Genomic DNA, 23,639 nt, shown 5'->3' on the forward strand with positions numbered 1-23,639 from the left:
GTCATTATACATATTATTAATTATACCTAATACATAACTACTAATTTTCAGTGAGCGGTGCCTAGAGCATTAAATATGCATCATACTGACCCCAGCCTAACCCCGACACGGTATCCTGTCATTTTGCATTTCCATTGGTTGTTCAAAAATTTGGCGGGACGTGAGAAACCAAGAACCGAGTCTCGAGTCATACTTCTTTTGTTACCAGTCAGTTTTCTTTAATAGACGTTTAGATACATTCACTGTAGAAAAATGATTGGGCAGAAAAGCATCAAGTCATTTTTCTCCCCAACGAGCAAAAAAAGAGATACTGACGAGCAAACTAGAAGTGAGGACATATGCAACGTGAGTATGACTTATAGCTTATCAAACTTGAGAGCCAGCTAGCTGTGGAAAGGTCAACTTGGGCTACTGTTAACTAGTCTGCTGAATTGGGAAACGCGTGTTTCGGAAGCATAGTGAAATGTCATTAGCCATGTATAAGTATTTTGGTTCGTGACTTCATAATGTTCATTACTATGTGGTAATCTTGTTTAGATAGCCTACCTGTATCTAAATATGTTCCCACATCATTCAACAATTAATGAAAAGAAGCACTGTACCCGCGAAAACCAGCTGCCCTGGAAGTAAACCTTACGTCACGCTGAGAGAGTAAAAGCAAAGTCCTTATAGGCTTATTATAATGTATCTGGTAAAAGATGAACAGAATAAAGGCCAGTTATAAGATAAATATATATTTAGAAAAGAACTTACAAGCGACGCAAGAAAGCAAGTTATACGCGATTTATAACTTTCGGTCAATGCGGTCGCTGACTCCTACAATAAAAGTCTTCACATGGTGGAATACAAAATTGATACACAGCTATCAGCAATGGTAGCTAGGTTAGCTATAAGAACTTCATGTTATTGTTAACTATTTCTGAGAAAACGGATAAGTTTTTTTTTAATGGCTGTGGTATTTCCAAATATTCAGCTTCGAATTTTGAGCGTACCGATAACAAGCCTTCATCTGAAACGATTTTGGAATTCTACTAAGTATACTAAGGTTTCATCCAAGGTGAAGAAATTTAAAACAAACACCAGTGCCGTTCTGCCCTCGCCATCCCTGAGTCCCGAACTTCTTGAGAAGATCGCTAAGAACAAGAAGGCGGCACAGGAGAGGCTAGCTGCTCGCTCAGCTCCGGAGGGTATCGGGAAAAGTTGGCAGCGAGCACTTGGCGCTGAATTTGGAAAAACTTATTTCAAATCAGTAAGACACTACACTTAATTCTTATGTGTTTCTTCTGGTATTGCTCGGACATGAATGAAGTAGGACCTTCTTTCAACAGTTAATGTCATTTGTTGCGGAGGAGAGGCAAAAACAAACCATCTATCCACCCCCTCACCAAGTGTTTACATGGACACGGATGTGTGAGATTGAAGATGTGAGTTTTATTACACTCATTATCTGTATGTTGTACTGAAGGACAGTCACAAATGATTCATCCCATCAATATACATTAAGAAAACGTCTCTTGTCTTTTTATAATTTACAAAAATCTATTTCAGAACCATGTATAGGCACCTACAAGTGAGAAATTTGCTTGTTTTGGCAGGTGAAGGTAGTGGTGCTTGGCCAGGATCCCTATCATGGGCCTAACCAGGCTCATGGTCTGTGCTTCAGTGTGCAGAGGCCTGTTCCCCCTCCTCCAAGGTACCAATGATTTTCTAACCACTTATTTGTTTTCGTTTGAGTTTAGACAACATGCTGTTTATAGCAAACACTGACTAGGGCTCAGTGAGGAAAAGTTTTTTTGATGAAGATTATCAATGGAATAATTTTATTTCAGTATTAGATATTTTTTATTTAATGATTATTTTGTATAGTGATTTTCAAATAAATATTTTGGATATTCCCACAAAATGACTACATATATACATGTATAGGGAGTTCTAAATTGGTATCAGTGTTACATACTTTGACTATATTTTGCTTATACATTTTTGCTGTATGGGGCTCATGTATATGAGATGCGAACATGAGCATAATGTATTCATGCTTTGTTTGCAGCTTGGTAAACATGTATAAAGAACTGGAGGCAGACATTGAGGGCTTTCGGCATCCCGGTCATGGTGATCTGACCGGATGGGCAAAGCAAGGTGACCACTTTTTCTTACAAGTTTGCTGCCTATTGCTTCATGTTAATATATAAAGTGTTTAAAGAGCATGTAATGTTAAGCTTAATAATAATGTTGATATAATACCCAGCATGACTTTGCAGGTGTTCTTTTGCTGAATGCTGTTCTAACTGTCCGAGCACATCAGGCCAACTCTCACAAAGATAAAGGATGGGAGATCTTGACAGATGCTGTGGTGAATTGGCTTAGCGCTAACCTAGAAGGTCTGGTCTTCATGCTGTGGGGCGCCTATGCTCAGAAGAAGGGGGCTGCAATTGACAGAGTATGTCCTGAAATAGTGTTTTTGTTTACACTTCAAACAAATGATTGGACTGAATAGTGGAGGTGCAAATGCCCATGAAATGACTCTGTCATCGTTTGTGATTTGGAGTGTTCAGGTTTCTTTTTGTTGTCTTGCAGAAACGACACCATGTACTCCAGGCTGTTCATCCCTCCCCACTGTCTGCACATCGTGGCTTCTTTGGGTGCAAGCATTTCTCAAAGACCAATGAACTACTGAAAAAATCAGGAAAGAAACCCATAGACTGGAAAGCACTGTGAGTCAGTGGAACATGAATGCCTAGATTTGTTTCATTTGAATAATACCTCTCACAATAAGCTTTTTTGAGCTGGCCAGCGCGGTCATTTTCACTAGTTTTACACTATTTGCATAAAAGACAAATTACACTGGACATTTTTCTCCAGGTCATGTTTTGTTGTTGCTTTTTTCAGTTTTCTAGTGTAACCATAGAATTATAATGAGTAAAGTTCTGTTTCTGTGTGTGTGCCTTTTCCTTTCTTTAGTGGGGTTTGCTTGTGCAGACTGATTTGATCTATAAGCTAGTTTGCTCTTTGCAAAAGGTTTGTGATTGTGTGTGTGTGTGTGTTTTGAATTCCTTGTACTTTGTAAACCTCTGATGAGGAGTGGAAGCTTCATTGCTTCTGCCTTCTGCCAGAAAACAATTTATGCATGTGCACTATTTTATAACTTTGTCCATGTTAAAAAGGGCCTTTTGTATTAATAAACATGTTCTTATTTACACTTTGAGAGCCCACGTTGATTGTTCTTGACTTTTTTCTTGTTCTTGACTTCCAATCTATCTAATTATTAACTAACATAATTTGCTACATGTTAATGACATTATTTCGAATGGCTGTAGTTCCAGTTAATGAAAACCTTTCTGTTACTGGTCTTGTCATTATTTACCAGTGGAGCAAATTACGTATCCTCCATTTTCTGTTGATTACATTTTTATGGTGAGGATAACATGCAATTGTATGTTTAATCTGACTAATTACTGCAAATGGATATAATTACTTTGTTTTTGTATGTTTAATAAATAATGACAGTATATTTATGTGCCAAATATAATTTTGTTTATTTATTACATTTATAACTTGAGTCTTATTTTTGACTCATGACAATTTAAAATATGACAAAATTGACATGATCTACATGATCTATATAGATGCTTTGCAAGATTTGATTAGACAGTACACTTTGTATTTGAAGCAATGTCTTTTTTATGATATTTTACTGTTGCCTTGTCTTTACTACACTGGAATTGTCCTTGCGGTTGCTGTTATTTTATATAAACTGACAGACCATGGTCTTGCTCTGGGCAAGCAAGAAAGTAGTCTAAACTACTCAGTGGACATATATTCAAAAACGTATTTTGGTTGGTTGTCAGTTTGTGGAAAAACATCCACAGAGCTAGAAGGCTTGTAATGCAGAGTGACATGCTAGGATTCATGTCTCACTGGAAACTACTTCACTACAATTTTGAATATTTCTATATCTCTTACAGTGCATTTGCTCACAGGTAAACTGGACATTTCAAATAGAGATAATCGGAAGGACTATCATATATCTAGCCAAATCCGATTTATAAAGCATTTTGCCAGAGGAGTATATTTGTATACCAGTGTGAGAACCTTTAAATTACTTTCAGCCCTGCTGGTTTGTCCGTCCACGCCCCGGTCAGTGGGCGGGTGAAACTCCGTCGTTAACCAATCACGAGTAACCTGGTCGTCGAAACGCCAGAGTTTTGAGTCCTTTATCACAAAATTCCCTGTGTGTAGAATCAACTAAAGAACGGAGTGTTAAACTAAAAATGAGTTTTAAGTATTTTTCGCTTCATGTAAACCTCGCGGGGGAAAGACACATAATGGTTAATGGTATTAACAACAATTGAACAACTTGAAGTACAGTTGAACAAAGAAGCAATACAAGTATGGCTACCCGAGAGATCCGACTGTACAGAGGAACCGTGGGCAATGTTAAGCAGGAGCAGGACGATGACTCTGATGCGGAGGAATCGCATTTTGGATTAAAGAAATCTGATGGCCGCGAATCACAGATCATCCACAGTGGTCATTTTATGGTGTCTACTCCTCATATTGAACATCCACCAAAGAAAGGTTACGACTTCGACACTGTTAATAAACAAACTTGTCAGACGTACCATTTTGGGAAGACGAGTACATCGCATCTCTCGATCGACGCGTCCCTAACAAAACTGTTTGAATGTATGACTCTTGCATACAGGTGAGTTCATTATTCACGTAAGAAAAAAAACTGAATTTCTCGAATAGCCCATCTGATATGGAAAACGACCGCCGTAATGGACAAAAGAGGATATTTGTATGACCATATTAAATTTCACTCCACAGATGGTCACAGCTAGCTAGCTAGCTAGCCAGCCAGAGCATTGATCCTCTTTGTTAGCGTTAGACATCGCTCGACATAGTTAGCTAGCCCGCAGTCTTCTGTGAGAAATAATAATCGGCGGTGTCGGATTAACATCACAGTCGTTAATCTACCCACACAAAGACAAATGTTTTGCATGATAACCTAGCTAGGTTAGCTAACTAGCTATCCTGGTGTTAACTTTATCGTTAACTAAACGGAGAGGGAATCGGATTTTATCTTGGCTGGCAGTGTTGGACATAGCTAACGCTAGCTAGCGTTACGTCGGTTTTCTAATTATAAACCAGAGCTAATTAAAGTAACCGTTATGGCATGTTAATATGAAAATACTGTTGCTTATGCATTCTTTGTCTGTCTTAATCCTAAATTCGCTGGTTGGCTATCAAGCAAGGTTGCTACCTACTAAGTTAGCTTGCTAGATAAATTAACTCTTTTGGCTTTTCAAGAATTCCATCTTGGTATCTTAAGTTAGTCATATATTGAGTAGATAGATGCAGTTCTGGTCAGTGAGACAGCTACACTCGGGATTTACTAGCTAGCGGTTAAATGCTTATGTTTAGTACCTTATACCCACACTCCCCTTTACTATGTAGTGCAGTGATATCGTCTGACTTGTATTGGTCTTGGCTTGCAGCTTATTAACTTGTTGGTAATTGTCCTCTCAAAGAGATGCTGAATTCATTTAAGTTGCAGTCACCGCGCTACACTGCAAAGTAATACTTTATATGTAGTTAGCTACCATACACTTTAGCTAAAGTTACCGAAAGAGTAACACCTCTCTCTGGTCACGAGTGACTGGTCACGAGTAAGCAATTTCTGTAGTTTCCTTTTCTGGAGCCTTAATTGGGAACGTGGTGGTAGAATAATGAACTAGCTGGTATCATTAGGATCTCCTGCCTGCCCGACTGTTAATTATGCAGCTGAACAAACGTGCAAGCGCTGAAAACCAGCTATATAGTGGAACACGCACCAACCCACGCTCATACTTCATGTAATGCCATATTCTTATCTCAGTGATATGATGAGGTACTGTACTTAAAATTTAAGGGGAGCACTCTTGATCAGTAGCCTATGGATGAGAGAACCACAGGTTTTAATTGGGTGAATTTTATAATCTTTATGTACATTTAAATAGTTAACCCATAAGTAGAAACGTTAATCAGTAGTCCAATTCTGCATCAGACCCAAGACCAAAAAGATTTTGACTGAGCTGACTTTTTATTCTTTGGTGATATTAGCTTTTCCCAAAATGTTAGTGTGTAATGTTTGTGTTGGTCAGTATATTTTATTCTTTACACCTAGTAAAAAACAAACAAACAAACCCCAAGACTGATTGTTTTGTATGTTAATACCGTGGTGATTTGCTGAAATCCTGCTGGAGGAAAATACTGAGTTTTGGGATTATTTAATTTCTTAGTATATTGCTAATAAGATTGCTTATATCTGTGAGTGCCGTCTCCTGTAGTTTTCAGCCCAAGACTGTTGTATGTTGAACCCACCCACCCCTCCATCCGCCCACATTGGCAGTTTGACATGTATGTGGAAGTATCTAGTTGCTGCCTACCCATTCCTTCCCAGTGATGAAGTGAACTAGTTGGGTTTGTTAATGCACATTTTGCAGTTAGGAAAGCTTTTGTTTTCAGTTGTTCAGTTTTATGGACCATATGTTGCTGATGTGTTGCAGCTCAATATCTTTGTACTGTGGCTTAATGTGTTAAAGACTATGTTTATAGAACTGTAAATATAGTTAAAATGTATTTATTTATATATATATATATATATATATATATATATATATATATATATATATATATATATATAAAATAAAAATTTGTGATTTACCAGTTTTATCGTTTAAAGCTCAGTTCACTTTTGTTGTGAGACATGGGAGTGACATTCTCACACAGGATTACAGAAAACCCCTGAAACCTTCCTTGCCTGATTCTATAAAGAATCAGCAAGAATGCAGCATTCAAATCAACTGTCTTTGTTTCCTTCAATAGTTTGGATATTTTATGTGTTTCTTGACCTTTCACCTGATTATGAAAAGGAGCTTTCACAACCTGCAGTTTCAGTAGCGTTAGTTGTTTTAATTCAGAAAACTATAGTTTTACATTTGTTTCTCAGGTGTTGGTTTCTCATATTCTGTATTCCTCTTGGCCTTTAAAGGATAGGATGAGGCCAAAAGTTCAGGTGGCTATGCTTTGTGCTCTTGGTTCAGGACTTGGTCTGTAGGTTTTTACAGACAGTCCCTTCCTCAGATTATTTCCTGACACATTTTAGAAAATTTACTGATATCTTACTGCATTCTCAGTTCACTTCCTAGTGATGCCAGTGCTGCAGTTCATGTATGTTTTTTTCCCTAGCCAGTGTCTTTGCCTACGAAGGATTGTGTTGATTCTCTCTTGTATGTCAGCAATGCTAGGTAATCAGGAGTGGCCTGTCAGATCACATAGCTAGCCAGAAGTGCCAGTGAACTTTAACATTGTGCTAGAGGCACTTTGAAAATATTGAAGGTCAGCCTCCCATGTTGTGCAGGGAAGGGAAGAAGAATTGGATCAAAAATTCAAAGTAAAAGTGAATATATAGTATAAAATAATAACATAAAGAAAGGTCAACCAATGTTCCAAACCTTTGTTGATTTTTATAAAGGAACAACAAATGATCTGCTGTATGCTGAACTGCATCTAGGATGTAGTCTATAAAATAGTGCTAGACGTTCATGTGTGGTTTCAAATAGAGTGGAAACATGGGCTGTGGGTGTCCATGCTGCCCTTTAGCAACAGTAAACAGATTAGATTTCTTTGGAACTGCCTTTCACTGGAACCTTTCCACTGCTGTGGCTATGCACTGTCTGTGAGCTCCCGTATGAACCATAAATTCAGACTGTGTTCTTCAGTAACAAATTCTTTGTCTTCCAAGGGTTATTACTGTAGTTAAGGCAGGAAAAAAGTTTCTTGACCCCAGAGAAAGCTAACACCCTACATTCCAGGATATGGAGGAGGAAAGAGATTATGAGAAGGGTGGAAATGATGGCCCTTTAGTCTAGGACAGATCTGAAAATCTTACAGCCCCTGGTATTCCCTCATAGTTCCCATCTAAGTACTTACTATAGTTTTGCCAATTGTCATTTGTTTTGTAATCAGTGGGAGGCTTGTGTCCCCAAAATGGAAGAACTTCAAGGGTCTCAAGCTTCTTTGGAGGGACAAAATACGCCTCAACAATGCCATCTGGAGAGCCTGGTACATACAATGTAAGGGCCAGTGAGCAGACATGAATACTGCTAAAATGATAATTGCAGAGTTTTTGGACATATTTCTGTATTGCTTCTTAAACCTCTTCCTGCTGCAGATGTGGAGAAGAGAGAGAACCCTGTCTGCCATTTTGTTACACCTTTAGACGGGACCATGGACTCCGGAGTACACCGGCCAGCAGAGGTGAGACGGGAAATATTAACACCGTCTTTTAGTTTTTCTTCGTACTTGATGGTTGAAACCTAATTTTATGTCTTAAATGTGGCTATTCTTCTTCTCAGTAATCCAAGCTGTATTTATTTTTCTGATATGACGCAGGAATGTTACAGATGTAATTTGTTCTGGTGGTTTGTCACCCTTTTGATATCTCTAAGGCAATAGCTACTGAAGGAAAGTACTGGAAGAGACGAATCGAGATTGTTCTCAGAGAGTACCATAAATGGAGAACATACTTCAAGAAAAGGGTATACCGCATGTATAGATAGGCTTCACTTAGTTACATAGTCTAAATGGAATAATTTAGTTGTCATGTAGTCTGCATAATTAATGGAGAGGTTTAGTCATTTTCTTACTGTATGCAGAATATCATATGCATGTGGAAGTTATGGTGATTTAAACAATATTACATTAATTTGTGTCTCCAAGGCTAGCTTCTTTGCATTAATATGCAGAATGTTACATTGATGTATTGGTTCTGATGCTCACAAGTAGTTTTTCAGTAACAAACGTTTTGCTTTTCACAGTTACAGAAGCACAAAGATGATGACCTTTCCAGCCTTCTCAAGGTAACAGGATCACTTGTAAAATTCTAAAAAAAACCATAAATATGGAAATAGATTGCATTTTGTGGATGCATGGTTCACTGTGCACTGCTCTGCAGAAAACACCAACACTCTTACTAGTTTCATATTAATATTTTAATTTGCTGATGAATCATACACATCAGCCAATATACTTCTGAGCAATTCATATTGTTAGTAGGAGAAAGGACCACATCTCACATACACATGCCAGAATAAACACAATGCGTCAGGAGAGACATCCCTACCTTAAGAAAATCCGAAAGGCTGATGTTCTGTCTCCACAGTACCCTATCAAGTTATAAAACTTAATTACACACAAATTACAACAAGTTATTGCACTTGCTGATAATGCACAAGCGACATTATCAACTCCTATTTATGACAGATTTACTTCTCTAAATGGTTGTAGCAACAGCGCTAATCAGTTGGTTGTAACAGCAGTAACGCTTTGCTGTTTAATATGACATGGTGTATGTGGTGCTGGACTAATGGTGTGCTCGAGATCAATCTGGAGACCAGAAAAGCTTTTGTCTCCTTTTATAACTTCTGGGCATAAAATTGGTGTTTAGTGAAATGCTTCTTGATGAAAGCAGATAATCACTGTGTGTGTCTATTAAGTGCACTTTCTGATCACTGTGCGCTTCTATTAAGTCTACTTTCTGAGGCCAAAAATGTGAACGATTTTAAGGGCCATATACAGCATGCTTTGCTGCGGCCACTTACATTTCACAACTTGAATATAAAATATCAGGAAGAAGGGGGGGGGGGGGAGACAAAAACTTGCAAGTTTGAATGTGTGTACTTTGTGCCTCAATTTATGTTCTGAATGTCTAACAGCATTATGCTACTGCAGTGCATATGAGTTGAACACTACCAATTTGGTAGCAAAAGCTTAACAGGTCTTATATGAACTATTTTCATAAAGGAGCCAAAGCTCGCTGCCTTAGTTTTTTTTATTTAGACATTTTAAAACATGTCTGCTGGTTTCATTTGAGTTGGTCTGTGTTCCTGTCAGTGACTATAATGACCCTAACATAGACAACTCTCCTGTTTACAAAGACCTTTGGTGTCAACTCTATGCATTTGGCTTTGCATGAGCTTGTCCAATGAACCCATGTGCCTGTTGCGTTTTTCTTGCCCTCCCAAAAGGGGGCAGAGGAGCAGTTCTCGCTATTCGGGGAAGTGCATCCCGACATCGTCCGTCTCCCCTTCTGCCAGGACGAGGAGGTGGGGTTTGGCATGCGCCGTGCCTCTCGGAAGAGCCGTGACTCTCCCATTCCCATGGAGATGGACTTCCTCTTCGACATGGACGTGCTTATGTCTGAATTCTCTGACACGCTCTTCTCCACGTTGGCCTCTCACCAGCCCCTGGCTTGGCCTAACCCCAGGGAGATTGGTAAGAAAGCACCTGATGTATTCCTAGCAATATTGTGTTTGTTTATGTACTGTGCTTTTGGCCTCAGTACCCACTTAGAGGTTTGTCAGCATTGCATAAGTAATGCTAGCTTGTGGAATAAATAAATAAATAAATAAATAAATCAGAAGTAATGGGTTTGTAATATTTATGACTTTATGGCTTGTGCACTAATGCTTTCTCTGTCTTCTCAGCACATGCAGGTAATGCAGACATGATCCAGCCAGGCCTGATACCACTGCAGCCCAACCTCGACTTCATGGACACGTTTGAGCCTCTGCAAGGTTAAAGCACATCAAAGCCATCTTGCTTATTGCTTCGCTTTATTATTTGTTGATTACTGGTTAAAGGATTGATCAGTGGAGGGTCAATGGATTGTCTTCGATCAGTCTCAGGTTAGCTGTTTAAAAGGGCTCTCTTTGGTCTCTTGTGGAAAGGCACAATGCATAGATTGCGAAACCCAAATGTCAGTTTTGCACTCTAGGAAGTAGTTGTAGCTGATCCACAGAATGTGATGTGCTCAGAATGCACTGCCCTTGATTTGCTGTGGGCACTTTTTTTCCACATTAGCGGCCCTATTGGAGGTCATGGGTTAAACAGAAAGCAGAAAAGCTTCTTGTTTTTAAAATGCACATGTGATGATGGGTCTCATGTCATTGCTTACAATATATAATGATATTAGTATCAGTATTTCTCCATAAGCTTATACACTTTATATATCAATGCTTTTGACTTTTTATGTATTGACCTTCTTGCATTTATTTTAATATTAAATGTCCTAATATTAATGTCTTGGTGTTATTTACAATTCTCTTTTTGTAGTATTGTATTAGTATGTTAATTTCAGAACTCAGTACTCACTTGTTTGTCACACTAATCTTTTTTTGGCCACCTATTCTGCAACCCGCTTCAGTATTATCACCCAGTTCTAAGGAGATCTCAGTGAGTGTGTAGCCAGCACTGTCTATGGGTCTAGGTGTACAGGCATCACGTTATCACCACTGAAACGTTCCTCCTTGTCTCCTCTTAACTGCCAGATCTATTTCACCCCCTGCGTCAGCCAGTATACCCCTCCACCTCCCCCACAGCCCCATCCACCACTCCCTTACCCAGTAGCAGCACTACAACGCAGGTAACCCCACCGCTCCTGGGTCCACACATCTTCACGACCTTTGCCCCCCTGGGTCTTTTAGGGTAGGGGTGGCATTTCAAGCTGCAGCAGCAGTCCTGTGAGAAGTTTGTGTTACTTGTGTAATACCAGCTTAACACTTAACAAACATGTAGCAGTGTTTAATCAAATGAGTCAGAAGTGAATTGGAATGCTTGCTTCATATTGGTGTTGGAATAGATGAAACCTTTGAGACAGGATAAGTATTTTATGGTAAAATTTTCAGGTGGTTTTGCATACTGCCATCTGATTTCTCAAATACCATGTTCTGGACAAACAGCCAGTTTCTTATTTTATAATTAGAATGCTACCCTAGCCTGCTTTAGATGGCCTTTGAGAAATCATTGTGAAACCATTGTGAAATCGGAGAACAATTGTACATCAACATGCAAAATGTTTTTTTTTTTCTCCCACCTAACTTTCCTCTTTCCAGACTACGCTGCTGTCGTCCATGTCACTCCCCCCAGAACTGAGCTCCATCCCATTGTCTCCACTCTCCAGCTCTCCCTCCATGTCCAATCAAGGCAGCATCGACTCTGTCAGCTCCTACCAGCAGAGCTACTTGCCTCTTTTCTCAGGACAGTTGTCGCCCCCCGTCTTGGCTCCGTCAGCCCCCCTGGCACCGGGGTCCCCTCACCTGCACTGTCAGCCCATCACCACCCTCCCCCAGCCTGTCCTCGCTGGGCCTGCTCCCACCGTGGTCACGCATGCCGCCCCTTCCCCAGTGACCCCCAGTGCGGCCGCCACCAGCGCCAGCCAGTCGAACTTTGCCCTTTCTCCGGCGCCCTCCTGTCATGATGCTCCTGTGGTGGGGCAGGTGCCCCCAGCCTGTGCCACATTACCACCACAGCCTCAGAGCTTCGCCCAGCCCCGACCCATCCAGCCGTCAAGCTCTAAGAAGACCCGACGACCCATTGTCCCTGCCAACTCGGTTCCATCACCTCGCTTCATACTGGCAGGTGAGCGCCCTTCCCCACAGCAAAAATACACTACACACCTGCAACAGCTATATTCAGACCAGCTTTACTTGTTGCATGCTTTATTGCGTTGTGAATTTGATTCTGAATGTATATAATTGCCATTTTTACCCATTATGTTTTTAGAACATTTTGAAAATTAGTTGAAAATCAAAGTCTATGTCTGTGCCATTGAGATGCACCATAGAATGATGCTCCCACCACTGTTTTTCAACATAGAGGTGGTATTAGCTCGGTTATGTGTAGTGCTTGATATAGAGCTTGCTGTTTTGCCCGCAGAGTTCAGTTTTCTAGACTGATGCGTAGAAATGGCAGTTATATGCATTCAAAGGCAAAGCCACACCACAAAGTGTGCAACATGTAAAGGGGTCTAAATACTTTCTGAATCCACTGTGTATGTAGGTTTATATGTATGCATGGTGTGGGTATGTTTGCGTTATACTGTGCATAATGATTATATCTAAAATGTCATTTTATCCCACATTCTTATCTGGATATCTAATTTTTAAAGCTACAGTAAGAGTGTCCCTTTGAGCAAAGTTGCATGTAATGGGCTGTAGATCAACACCACACAGATATGTAATCCTGGGTTGTAATTTTTGGATGAATAGTGATTGTGATGGAAGTTTTGTTGCGTCTGACAGCGTGCTGCTGTGAGAGAAATGAGAAGTGTCTTCAAAACCCTGAAGACAGAATTTATGTTTCAGTTATAAGGTTTTAACTTGACTTGAATTTCTGCATTGATTTAATGTTTTTGTTTTTTTTCTCCTTTTTTGGGGGGGGCGGGGGTTCTCTAGCTCCCTTTCCTGTTCTCGTCACTCAATCTGACGTTGTCCCGACTACCAGCGTGGTCATCACTTCTCATACCACCTCTACAAATGTTCTTTTAGGACAACTATTACAGGTATTTTTTTTTTTTACTATTACTGTTTTTTTGTGTTTTGTTTTTTTTTGCTCCTTTTCACAGGGGTCTGGCTTTCAAATTGTCCCACAGAAACAGAAATTTCCCCAGATCATTGTTCCCAAGGAGGAAACGGCCCCATCTGCATCCAATAACAAGAGCCCAGCTCCATCGCCCTGCTCAGGTGAGATGCATTCTTCTTTCAGGTTCGTCCTCATTTACCAAACATTGAAAGAACCGAAAGCTTTAAAATGTCCCACCCAAACCTGACTTTGGAAACTACTTCTTGTAAGCGTAATAATTGATTTAAGGCCATCATTAAACTTGAAAGCTTTATATTGTCAACCATTTCACTGCGAGTTATACTGTGTATGACTATGTATGTGACAAATAAACCAAACTTGAACTTTTCTCCTTTTATAAAGATTGCATGTCTATGTTGTTTCTTCATACTTTTTAGCACGAGATGGGCGAAACTCAGGTCAAGGGTCACCTTTAGGGGCAGAGCAGGTGCCTAGCCCTCAATCTCCGCTTAGCAGCACCACGGGTCTGGCCAAAAATGAGGCCAACCAGGTAAATGAACATCCTGTTCTTACATAAACATTCCTGCCGATTTTTACAGGGTGCATCATACTACTCTGTGTAAGAGTCTTCTGTTTCCTTGACAATTTCTATTTGCAATTCTGCATATAGTGCATAGAACAAGTCTATTCTAACAAACAACCAGAAATGTAAGTGTTTTTTATTTTTTTCCCCTACAACAATACCCAGCTTGCATGAGTGTGCACCCCTTTTGCATAATTAGGAATGTGTTTAGAATCAACCACTCACATTCAAACTCATGTTAAATCCTATAAAGTGACTAAATAATCCCAAGTAAAGTTCAGCTGTTTCTGTAGGATTTTCCTGACATCATCTTGATAACATCCGGCTGGATAAGCTATGGGCTGCAAACAGTTTACATTGTTGATGATCTCAGGAGAGGGTTACCAAAAAAGTTCCAAGGCATTGGATATACCATGGACCAATGTAAAGACGATAATCAACAAGTGAAGAAAATGTGGCAAAATTGTGACAACTAGGACCTCACAGTAAAACTGATGAGAAAACCAGGGTAAAAATCAAAATTATATCAAAATCAACATTTATTTAAATAGCGCTTTTTACAAAGTCACAAAGCCGCTTTACAAAATGTCCAAGTCAAAGCCCCCAGTGAGCAATGCAAGAGTGACTAACGCGGGAGGGGTCGTGAGCGAGGGCGAATACACGTGCGAAGTGCATTTAATAACCAACGAGCAAACACAATAACTGAACAGAACCAAGGACAGACAGCAATAACGGGTTAACAGGTGTGCGGGAGATTTATGCAACTAAGGAAATGGATACTAACAAAGAAGGCAGCGTAGACAACAAACACAGAGCGTTTGAATAGACGAGCGAACAGCAGAAGACTAAACACGGAGAGCAACAGAGACAGCAAGGGTAACTACACAGGGAGTGCAGGGAAAAAGTAGATAGGAGTGAGGGGCGAGCTCAAACGGGAAGCGAGATTAAACGGGCATATACCGAATACATCTAACGATAATACATCAAACAAGATCTAATGAGAGACGAAACAGGATCGAGGACAAATGAGATCTAACTAACCATGAACGAGGAGCGAGGACACACGAGATATAACTTAAAAACAGAGGACAAACGAGATCTAACGAGAAACACAGTGAGCATGGAGAAACGTGAACTACCCAGGAAGGACATATTACCAAAACGCATATAAGGGAAGGAGCAAGGACAAACGAGCTAACCAGAACTGATGAGAAACAATGAATGACAAAGAATGACCAACAGACAGACGGGGTTTACATAGAAATGCAGTTGGGGACAAACTCAGAACAGCTGAACACAATGGGGAGGAGACATGGAACCATGGAGACGAAAACAGGGAAACCCGGAAGTGACTATGTTGCCATGGAAACGGGGAACGCTTTGGTCTGCAGACGTGACGGTGGCAAGGAAAATTTCCCTAGAGCATGATGAAGAAACCTTGAGGAACCAAGACTCGACAGGACGTGCCCATCCTCCTTTGGCTGACAACGGTCACCACAATAATAATAATAATAATAATTTTAAGAAAAAATAAGATATTAACATATAATGCAATTTTCTAGAGGTCATAGTCTTGTCCCAAAGGTGTGTATTTGTCTGAAACCCATCCCGCAGGATGGGTCCATTAAGGGCAACAGAGAAGTAGTTGGCTAGGGTGGAAGTGTGTTGGGCAACACCAGGGGGGAACTTTTGGGGTAGTGGGAGTAGCCATGGCAGCTGAGACCGGTTGAGGCTCAATAACATCATGACATCAGGGGTAGGTAAACCTCATCAGAAAGAGAGACTAGATTATTAGGCCTGTCCCGGTACGAGGTTGTGTAAATGAGGGAACTATAATGTGCAAAGATGAACTCTGGCAGATCTAGGTATGGCAGGACAGCTAAAAGAATAGAGCCAGAAGGAAGCACAGGCATGAGGGCACCCTGGAACATCAGCACTCCTCTGCTCTCAGTCAACAAACTTGAGCGACAAAAGAGAGGTGAAGGGACAGCATCATGACATCCCAGTTTACCATAACTCTCAATGCTCATGCACCCACAAATCTACACCTTTATCTAAGATGGGAAGTAGTTAATAAAATGCCTGACTGTACAAATAGGTTTTCAGCCTAGCCATAAATATTGAGACTGTGTCTGAGTCTTGAACATTTACAGTAAAGTTGTTCTATAGTGTGGGAGCTTTATAGGAAAAGGCTGTGGCCTCTGCAGTAGATATTCTTATTCTTGGTACTAGCAAAGAGCCTGCACCTTTAGGTTTAAGCAGACATGGATTGTAATGCACCAAGGTACTGTGGGGCAAGACCATTCAGTGCTTTCTAGGTTATTAGTTTTTTATAATCAATACGAAGTTTTACTGGGATCCAATGTAAAGTAGCTAAGATATGAGTGATGTGATCAAATTCTCTAGTTCTAGTAAGAACTCTGGCTGCTGCATTTTGAAAACTGGTCGTGGAGGTTGATGAGGCCTAAAGCAAATCTGCAGTAATTTCTGGCAAATACTGGTTTCTCACTACATTTGATAACAATCCTCTTAAATCCTTTCTATGTCTGGGTTGTGGGGAAGGGTAGCAAAAGGGAAGCTGTTTATTACACCACCACCACAAAAACAATATCCAAGTCTGACTAAAGTTTGCCAAAAAACATAAAATCTCCCAAAACCAATTAAAAATTGTTTGAATTGAACTTTTTGGCTATAATACCAACATACATGCACAAAAAAACCCAAAACAAAAATCCATAGAGGTGGCAGCATCATGCTTCTGCAGTTGAACTTGTGCTTTAATCAGGGTGAAGGGAATCATTAATGGGTTTAAATACCAGTCAGTTCTGGTGCGAAACTTCATGGCTACTGCAAAAACATTTAAAATGAAGAGGAATTTCACCTTTCAGCCTGATTGCAACTTGAAAACTGATTTCCATATCAAGAAAAGAATGGCTTCACCAAAACAAGCTTTTGGAACAGCCTTGGCAGAAACCAAATCTAAATCCAGTTGAAAATCTGTGAGGTGACGTGAAAAGCACCTTCAACTAAGTATTAGCTTAGGGGTGTGCACTCCTATGTAGCTGGGTTATTGCATATATTATTTTTGTTTTTCATTTTTATATTCATTCCTATAGAGGCTTATGATCTTAGACTGTAATGTGGGGGTTTTTGTTAATTGATTTTTTTAAAAAAGGGTCTAGCTTTTATTGAAATGATGTGTAAAAAAAAAAAAAAAAAAAAAAAAGTTACAAGGATACCAGTAAAATTAATTGAAAATGTGTGATTCAATAAGTTTGTTAAAGAATGTATGTGAAGATGTCTGATAAATACCTCGAGGAAGTTGAAGTAAAGCCTGCTTGTCTATTTTTCTTTTGTAGGAACTTTATCCTTGCAAATCACAAAACATTAAAATATAGTTAGTTACAATATAATTGCATTTAATTAGAAGTAATTGTGTAGGGACCCAGTAAAATTACATTTAATTTGAATTTAATTTTCATTTGATACTTTGGCTGCTTCATTTTGAAAAGGTTTGACATGGTAGTTTGACAAGTTGAAATACTGTTGAACACTTCGTGCATGTTTGTACTCTTGCTGTGGTTGAGAAGAAAGAATTGGTGGTCTTATCCTAGTCTTATCTAGGTTGTTCTAACTAAAATTCTTCCATCTCGTGGTAATTCTGCTTCTTGTCTTTCTGGTTTGTCATTTTGTCCCTGTCATTCAATTTTCCTCCTGTTTTTTTCTGGATCTTTCTTGCTCAGAGTCGGCGTGTGAACCACATATCAGCTGAGCAGAAAAGACGATTCAACATCAACGTGGGCTTCAAGACGCTCTGCAGCCTAGTTCCTACTCTCAAATCACAGTCAAACGTAAACTCCTCTATTAGCTACTTTAACTGTTTAACTTGCATCTGCTTTTTGCATCAGTACCCAGTTTATGATGAAACAGTCTTTGTTTAGCGTGCAGGATAAAAAATATTGGTATTATTTTGATACTTGAAAGCAATTACAGCAATAGCTCAGTCATTTTGCTGATGACTAATATGTTGGTCTTGTGAATTAAATTGAGAGACTGATATTTATTGACACTTTGGTTTGGCACTTAAAAGTTAGGTTTGTAGAATGAGTATAGCCATTTCTGTTAGAGGGTTGAGTCACTGAGTTAAAGTTCCTAGAAAAAACAGGGCTTTCGGTGGTGGTGGTGTTTTGTTTTTTGATGGTTTATTTCACAAAAGTCTTTCATTAGGATGATGTGGTGTTTGCCTGATTTTTAGATATTATTTTTTATGTATATTGGCATGCAAGGGAGGCACTCCAACTACCAACTGGGACTACAGGAAAACACTACTCAGCAAATCCCAAGGGTGCCTTTGTTGTTGAGAGGTTGAACCAAACTAACCTCACATGTGTGCTGCTTAACTAAACCTTGTTTACACCAGGTGTCTTTACAGAGCCCTGACCCATTGAAACTTGGTAGCAGTGCTTGAAACGTGGGAGCAGGGATGCTCTGTTCCCATCCACACTGTTTTCTGTTTAGGACCTGAACTATGTTTGCAGTCATGCCTTATCTACAGTAGATGCAATTGGGCCTGTTTTAGAGAGACTTCTAACTAATGCTAGTCTTTAGTTTACTGCTACATTCAGCCTGTGGTTTATTTGCTGGGTTGTTCAGTGTCAACGTCCTGGTGTGCTCTTCTTTCTCAGATGTACCTGCTGCTGATATAGTAGTGTGATGTCTTCCTTAGCCCACAATGCTCTGTATTGTCTTGAATTTAATCTGTTAACTGCTTCTTCTTACACCTTCTTACTTCCTTTCACACCTGGGTGTGTAGTTATCGAGCATCTCAGAATGACTCCTGGGAGTCGTACTGAAAGTTTGACCATGGCAAACAGTGTTTCTTGTTGGACATAAGTTGTTTTAAAGTTTTATTTTTACTTTTGGTGGAGTTGGACCTTCTCCTTTGTGAATTAATGATGTCCCATTTTTATGACGCTCAAATCGTGATCGGCATCTTTTAAGATAATTAGACCATGGGTTTGTGCAAGTTTGTAAAGGTGGATTAACATAATATTTTGGTATACATGTTTTTGTAAAGTTTTTGTTTAGTAGGTTTTTTTAGTTGATGCTGTGGTAGTGTCACTTTCAGTTCACATATTGGCCCAAGTCAATGCTTGTGGCTAGGATATTAATATGCATCTCTGTTTTTACCCCTTGGAAGAAAATAGACTAAAATTCAAAGTGGTGTCATTATATTGCCAAATCAGTGCGTGCATCCTTAATTTTTGCCATCATGTTATACCTAAAACGTTCGCTAGGGGGCAACACCTGTGAAGTATCTGCCTGCTTTGATAATTTCATCTTTAAGATGGAGAAAAATTGTGAAATAAATAAGCTTGTGTGGCATCTAAGCAAAGCACTTTTTTGGAGTTGTGCAGAATTATGTACGATTACTAGTATAGTAGTTGTCCCATAAGTTTTATTAGTACAGTAATTGTCCTGATAGGTTTTATTTTTACTTTATTTTATTGTAATTCTACCTTTTATTGATTCTGTGCTGGAGTTGCTGTATTGCCTGAATTTCCCATGGGAAAGGAAAATTAAAGAGAATCTTATCTTGTTTGAATCGTTACACTACCAGCTTGTTAGATCCTTAAAGAGGCTGTTGAGACTGAATGGCCACATCTCCCTTTGGGTTGCCAGATCAGTAACGCTGTAACCCTTCAGAAGACAGTGGAGTACATTGGAAAGCTGCAGCAGGAGAGACAACAGATGCAGGAGGAAACAAGGCGGCTGCGTGAAGAAATTGAGGAACTCAACGCATCCATAAAGTTAGTGTCTCATTGTTATATTTGAAACAGTTATTTTTACTATAGTTTGTGGCTTGTTTTGTGTAATGTAAGCAATAACCAAGACATTTTGAATTCTTTTTTAAAAATTTGTTTTTAAGTCATTTGAAGGTGATCACTCAATAGTGTCAAAGATCAATTTCAATAACCTGGGTTTCTAATGCAGCTTTTAGCACATACAAATTGATGACATAGTAAAGCACTATGAAGAGTGAAGAGTTCTGCTTGTACTCTCGTCTGCCAGTGTGAATGGTAATATAGCATAAGCTATTGCTCCCCAGTCTTGGAGAATTGGCACACAGCTATGGGCTGTGTAGATGTTACTGCTTTTTGTCATTTATTGAAATTAAACTGTAAACTGTTTGCTGTTTGGTTTCTATTGCAGTTCATGCCAGGAACAGCTGCCACCAACAGGTGTACCCATTACACGCCATCGCTTCGATCATATGAAGGAGAAATATGATGAATATGTGAAAAACCGAACTCTGCAAAACTGGAAGTTCTGGATTGTATCCTTTTCAAACCTAGTGAACATTTAAGATGAAGAGATATGAATCACATGGTCAAATCCTGATGCATCTTGAAAGCTGCAATAACAGGCATTTAAACATTTTAGGAAAAAGGTTTTGAGTGAGGCTCAGATCACAGAGGCTATTTAAACAGTGATAAGTGAGTTAAGAGCAGGATTTGACGATATTTTTGTGCATGTGTATGGTTTGTATAAATAGCATAGTAGATCCTTAGTGAAATCTCAGTCTAACCACATTCTTATCTAGATATGCCAGTGATGGAAGAAGCAGCAGCATTTAAGCCAGTAAGAGAATTTTTATATGAAGAAGGATTGTCTTTTTGCAGAAATGCAGAACTATAGTAGAAGAAGCAACCCTACAGTGGTGGAGCTTGAGGATGGAGCACTCTAAATATTCACCTTATGGTTCATCTGCCCTTTTACTTTCTGCTGTAGTGCATGTCGTAGTTTTACAGTGAGTCGATAAGGATTTGAAGCTATTTAGTATTTCTTTACTGCCATCACAAAGATTATATATCAAAAAGCTTCGAACACTGTTTAATGCGTCCAAGTTGCACTATAGGACATAACATGGTTTTTACGATTTGGTCCACAACTATTTATTTGGTATTTGCTGACTTGGTTCATTAAATAGCTCCGTTTTCCTTAAAAGGTTTCTTCCAGTTTAGCATCATCATTAAGCCTCTGTTTGAGTCCTTCAACGGGACCGTGTCAACCAGCAGCAAGAGTGAGCTGCGTGAGAGCACCATGCAGTGGCTGGACCGCGACTGTGCCTTGCCTGTCCTCAGACCCAGTATGCTTCCCAATGCGCTCCCACACAGCAGAGGCAGCCGCTTACTAATTCTTAGCTTGGTATGGTGCTATAGTACCGATGTTACAGACGCAGTTGTGGAGAACTTGCTGTCAGTCCATGTTTTAGTTTTATACAAGCCCCTAAACTCACACACCAGTTAAGGATTGTTGAACATCATGAGTCTCTCAGTTGAGGCTCTATTAATACAGTCTTACAGGCTTGGCTCCATTATAATTCTTTCTGCAAACATTAAATAATTGTCTTACAAAATCATTACACATAGAGCATGATGTATAGACTTGCAAATATCCACCAGCTTGTTAGTGCCTGCATGAAAGAAGGACGATACACCAAAGTTTGTTACCAGTTGCATTAATGTCATTTAAATATCTGTAATGTCTCTTCACACAGATGTTGTCAGCTCAGTGGAGAGGGCAGCCATCTATTAGCTGTTTTCCTGTCTTTTTTATTCTTATTCATCAAAGCCTGTCTAGAGGCCTGTTTTTAAAGTGACTGTGTCTTATTTGTTTAATTTGTTTTTGATTTTTACAAATGAAATCATTTAATAAAAAAGACTGGAATACGTGCTATGAAACATCCAGCATTAAGCGAGTACTATATTCTTGTTATTAAAACAGGACAACAGAATAAAATAAGGTGGAATGAGAGGTAATGAAATAGAAATTGGAGGCCTCACATTGACACCTAAATCCATTTACAGCCAAGCCATTAGCAGCATCATTTAAAAGCAAAAGCACTTAAGTATTTTGTTCATGGCAATCCTTGTATCGAAACCCTTCTTAATATGCAAAATGAAACATAGCTTAGGGATAGGAATCATAGCTTAGGATCCACTTAGTCTATTTCATGAAAAGCATCCCTAATTATATGCATTTAGTGAATTTAAGTTCACTAAAGTAATAATATTAATACTAAAGTGATAAGTAAGTAGTTTTCCTTACTTGAAATTTCATAGAGTCAGCCTCTTGCTCTCTCTTTCTGTTATTCACTTGTCCGTCTTCTCCGTCTCTCTCTCACACTCACAGTGGTTTTACGGACGCTACGGCAGCTAAGCACCACGACTTCCATCTTGACTGATCCTGCACTTCTTCCGGAAGAATCCAGGCAGGCCGTTATTAGTTCCAAACTGCACTCTGCCGAGTCCTAGCCCTCGATGTAACGCGGGACAGCTCTCTCAGGCCTAGTAGTTATGGGGACGTTCTCAGGAGGCTGGGGATGAACATGGCAATAACTTCACGTGCCTTGCTTAGGGGCTTTACTTGAACGTACTCCACAGTTAGCTTTTGATTTTTAAGATCTTAAGGGAAGTACTCTCCTTTGCTGCATTCAGTGCTTTTATTGCAAACCATATTTTTGGTTTAAACAGTGTTAACAGAACTGCAGTGGATGTCAAGAATTATCTGGGGCTACCTGGAATTTCTTTTAACGGGACAGTCAGTATGTTTGGGATGCTCAAGATATAGCTCAAAAGCTACATGGAAGCAGCTGCCAGTTTGGACATAAATGCATGTGATTTTCAAAGTACAGACCAAAGGCAAAGGTTTTGTTTCTCACCCTAAAAGATACAGTTGCACTTCAGCTCCATAGCCCCCCCTCCCAACACACACACACTTTTTTGTTGTGTTTTCTAACTCCTCTCCTCTACAGCCTGATGAACAAGCACTGTTTTTCAATCTCCTGGACTGACGCTCCTCGGTCTTCCACCTTTTTGATGCATTTCCTGAGGTGCCGTTGTGTCAGAAGGCCACAGGTGTTGAAGATTGATTTTGTCTTTGCGCTGAATGCAGTCCTTATGTACAGCAGGGTATCGGCAGTTTTACCATCCACAACAGTTGCAAATGAATATCCAAAAAAAAGTGCCTCACAGCAGGGGGGAAAGACATGACTCGTATGTGTGGCATTCAATTGGATTTGATCCTCAAGTGTTTCTTTCTAGCTGAACTGATGAAATGCTTGACTCAGCACTCTGGAAGAATGCATATTAGAGATGTTGAAGTCTAGTTTTTGAACTATGTTATTTCCATTTGCATGTGCTTTTCAACGGAAAGATGTATGAAAAATAAAAACCGCATATTCATCGTTTCACTGATTAATTTATGAAGTTGCTTGTAAATCCACACTGGCTTCCTGTAGTGCAAGCCTTGTAAAGTCTTTTAAAAAGTAAAAAAACAAAAGCTCACAATAATACTAAAGATTTTTTTTTTTCTTACTGACTAGTAAAAAAAAAAAGGCCCTCAAAAACTGAAATGTAATCTCTAGCAAAAAAACATTACATATGCGTAAAGAGGTTTTGTTATTGACTAATCAAAGTCATGGTAAGCAAGGGATTTGAGGTGACCTTACAGTAGAATCCGGTCCTCAGGGATTAGGCCATCATCCTAATCGAGTGCATTTATTTAAAATCTCTGCACTTTGACGCAACACCCAGTAGTTGTGTAGAGTTCTGAAACATACTATGGAGTTGAAAGTTGATAGTAA

General features: G+C 39.5%; 2 protein-coding genes across 4 annotated transcripts; both read left to right on the plus strand.

The window, feature by feature from the left end:
- Positions 1-111: 111 nt before the first annotated feature.
- On the plus strand, positions 112-3,501 carry unga (uracil DNA glycosylase a). 2 transcript variants are annotated; one of them, XM_027009302.3, is made up of 7 exons: positions 112-345; positions 1,058-1,249; positions 1,329-1,424; positions 1,596-1,693; positions 2,051-2,139; positions 2,262-2,440; positions 2,578-3,501. In XM_027009302.3, exons 1-7 carry the CDS (start codon positions 253-255, stop codon positions 2,716-2,718), a joined length of 888 nt encoding a protein of 295 aa, XP_026865103.1. In that variant the 5' UTR covers positions 112-252; the 3' UTR covers positions 2,719-3,501. The 2 variants fall into 2 exon arrangements, with proteins under 2 accessions (XP_026865103.1, XP_026865102.2); XM_027009301.3 differs by lacking the exon at positions 112-345 and having other exon boundaries at positions 556-1,249.
- A 661-nt stretch (positions 3,502-4,162) lies between these two features.
- mlxip (MLX interacting protein) lies at positions 4,163-23,243 on the plus strand. 2 transcript variants are annotated; one of them, XM_027009284.3, is made up of 17 exons: positions 4,163-4,705; positions 8,014-8,120; positions 8,219-8,304; positions 8,496-8,585; positions 8,865-8,906; positions 10,074-10,320; positions 10,533-10,622; positions 11,376-11,470; positions 11,940-12,465; positions 13,281-13,387; positions 13,478-13,568; positions 13,845-13,957; positions 17,734-17,841; positions 19,673-19,800; positions 20,204-20,327; positions 21,011-21,140; positions 22,187-23,243. In XM_027009284.3, exons 1-17 carry the CDS (start codon positions 4,392-4,394, stop codon positions 22,306-22,308), a joined length of 2,520 nt encoding a protein of 839 aa, XP_026865085.2. In that variant the 5' UTR covers positions 4,163-4,391; the 3' UTR covers positions 22,309-23,243. The 2 variants fall into 2 exon arrangements, with proteins under 2 accessions (XP_026865085.2, XP_026865086.2); XM_027009285.3 differs by having other exon boundaries at positions 10,143-10,320.
- The last annotated feature ends 396 nt before the right edge of the window (positions 23,244-23,639 follow it).

The sequence above is a fragment of the Electrophorus electricus genome, chromosome 1 (assembly GCF_041902795.1).
Source record: "Electrophorus electricus isolate QZ-2024a chromosome 1, ASM4190279v1, whole genome shotgun sequence".
Lineage (NCBI taxonomy): Eukaryota > Metazoa > Chordata > Actinopteri > Gymnotiformes > Gymnotidae > Electrophorus > Electrophorus electricus.